Here is a 2516-nt window from a genome sequence, read left to right on the forward strand (position 1 = left end):
CATGCACTAAAATCAATTATAGATTTAATTCTTAAAATAATTTTTGAATAAAATAAAAACAAGTTTTCCCTGGAAATTAGGATTTGATATATATGAGATACATGGACCTTGGGCATCTTTAGATTATTGTTTTATTATTTCTAATTCATATCACCAGCTGTGAATTAGTACACAGTGTAGGGGCAGATTCCCTATAATACAAATACAAACATCCTCATTTTTTTAAATTTTTATTTGCATTTATTCTATGCAGAATTTACTCCCGGGCCATAAGGTTTTGTTTCTTCAGTTTCTTCTGGGATCTTTTTCTTCTGTGCAAACTCCTCTTCTGGTTTAGGAACAATCTGCTCTTATTCAGTAAGAATCACCTCAATGTGGCAGGGAGAGCTCATGTATGGATTAATCCGGCCATGAGCCCTGTAGGTTCTACGTCGCATCTTGGGGGCTTTATTCACCTGGATGTGCTCAATGACCAGAGACTCTACATCTAAACCCTTAAGTTCAGCATTACTCTCCGCATTTTTAAGCATGTGCAGTAAAAATTCAGCACTCTTCTTGGGCCACCGACCCTGTGTCCAGCCCCACTGTTTGGCCTGCGCACATCTACCAACTCCACCATTGTAGCGACAGAATGGCACACACTGCTTCTTCAAAGTGACATCTTTCAGATACTTGGTGGCTTTTCGAATATGCATACGCTTGATGGCCTGGGCAGTTTCACGTGTGTTCTTAAAGTGAACACGAAGATTTGAACCTCTCGACTTGCATGATTTTATAGGGTTTTCTGGGTCCAGCGAGTAGTGAACCATCTCTGGAGGTCACCTCAGGCCGCTCGGGGGAAGAGTCTCATTTTTAACATAGCATCATTTCTTGTTGTATTTTCTTACATCACAAAATATTTCTTTTTTTTATTGTGGTGAAATTCACATAATGTAAAATTAACATTTTAACCATTTTTAAGTCTACAGTTTAGTGGCGTTAAGTATATTCACATTGTTGTCTAATCATCACCACTATCTCTTTCCAATCATGCCATTTGGATACTCAATACCCATTCCTTCCATACCCACAGTCCCTGGAGAAAAATAATATTTTCTGAACATCATTTCATATTGATGGAATGAAATATTTTGTAGTCAATATGAAATGACTACAAAATATTTCTTATATGGATATGCTATTGGTTACCAAACCATTATCATAACTCTGGACAGTTCTGTTGTTTCCAGATGTTTTTATCTAAGGCAGCAGCAAACGCCTGTGTGTGTGTGTGTGTTTCTATTCGGTTCTTCTTTGTATCTTTTGTTTTTCTGCTGCAATATTCTATCTTTCATTTGTGTCAAGTGTGTTTGTAATTGCTCATTGGAGCACATAGTTTTATATATATACTCACATATATAATTCATGTACAGAATATGTGGTTATATAATATATAATTCATATTCATATTATTCTTTTAAAGATTTATTTATTTGAGAGAGCCTGAGATCCAGAGAGATCACAGAAGGAGAAGCAGAGGAAGAAGCACACTTGCTGCTGAGCAGAAAGCCCAATGCGGGGCTCGATCCCAGGACCCTGAGATCATGACCTGAGTGAAAGGCAGATGTTTAACTGACTGAGACACCCATAGACCCCTATATTCATATTATTGTATCCTTGAAATAAACTCCTGGAAGTGAATTTACTGAACTAAATGTGCAGTATTTTAAAAATTTAAAGTTCTTGTAGATAAATAACAGTAATAGTTTTGATTTCTCTTAAAAAGCTTATTGATGAAGGATGTATTTGTTTTACATATTTATTAGCTATTTCTTATTTCGTAGATTATCAAGATATTTGACTCTTTATTTGCTTGAGTTTTACTATTCATTTATCCAGTTTAGCAATGCTAGAGAATACTTGCCGTTTGCCAGTGGTATTTGTGACAAATATTATTGCCAGTTTGTTACTGGATTATTATTGATGGTTTTTATAGCAAAATACAAAGTGTGAGGTGTTTATGTAATACAATCTTTAATGTTTCAGATTATTTTCTTCTGTTTTCAACTTTGAAAGTTCTTCCTCAAATGAAGTCAGTAATCACTTATTTTTTACATATTTATGGTTTAATTTTCCCAACTCTTACATATGCCTAAAATTAATTTTGCAGTTATGTAAAGTAAAAGGTCAAGCTTTTTTTTTCACAAATAGCTAACCCACTGCCATCAGATTATGTATTTGTTAAAAAAGCTTCCCCACTGATTTATGATTGCATCTTCAACATAAATGTCAGAATTCAGTGTGTTGAGTCTGTTTCAGGCTACCTATTCTATATCAGTGATCATCTTTTTATTCCTATAGCAGTGCCACACTATTACAATCATGTCATTTTTTTTAACTTTTTACTAAGTAGAATTTCAGGAATATACAAAATAGATACAATTAAATTATGAAATCCTATGTACTTATCACCCAGGTTCAACACTGTATTTTTTTTTAAAGAGCACAAGAGCAAAGAAAAGGGAAAGAGGAGATTA

General features: G+C 34.3%; 1 protein-coding gene across 1 annotated transcript; it reads right to left on the reverse strand.

Moving 5' to 3' along the window:
- Positions 1-335: 335 nt before the first annotated feature.
- Positions 336-821, reverse strand: LOC129522109 (60S ribosomal protein L17-like). Its single transcript, XM_055344265.1, has one exon. It carries the CDS (start codon positions 807-809, stop codon positions 351-353), a length of 459 nt encoding a protein of 152 aa, XP_055200240.1. The 5' UTR covers positions 810-821; the 3' UTR covers positions 336-350.
- Between the last annotated feature and the right edge of the window lie 1695 nt (positions 822-2516).

The sequence above is a fragment of the Nyctereutes procyonoides genome, unplaced genomic scaffold (assembly GCF_905146905.1).
Source record: "Nyctereutes procyonoides isolate TBG_1078 unplaced genomic scaffold, NYPRO_anot_genome, whole genome shotgun sequence".
NCBI lineage: Eukaryota > Metazoa > Chordata > Mammalia > Carnivora > Canidae > Nyctereutes > Nyctereutes procyonoides.

Coding starts and splice junctions, on each gene's coding strand:
- LOC129522109 (XM_055344265.1), bottom strand. CDS start 809: ATGGTTCACTACTCGCTGGACCCAGAAAACCCTATAAAATCATGCAAG.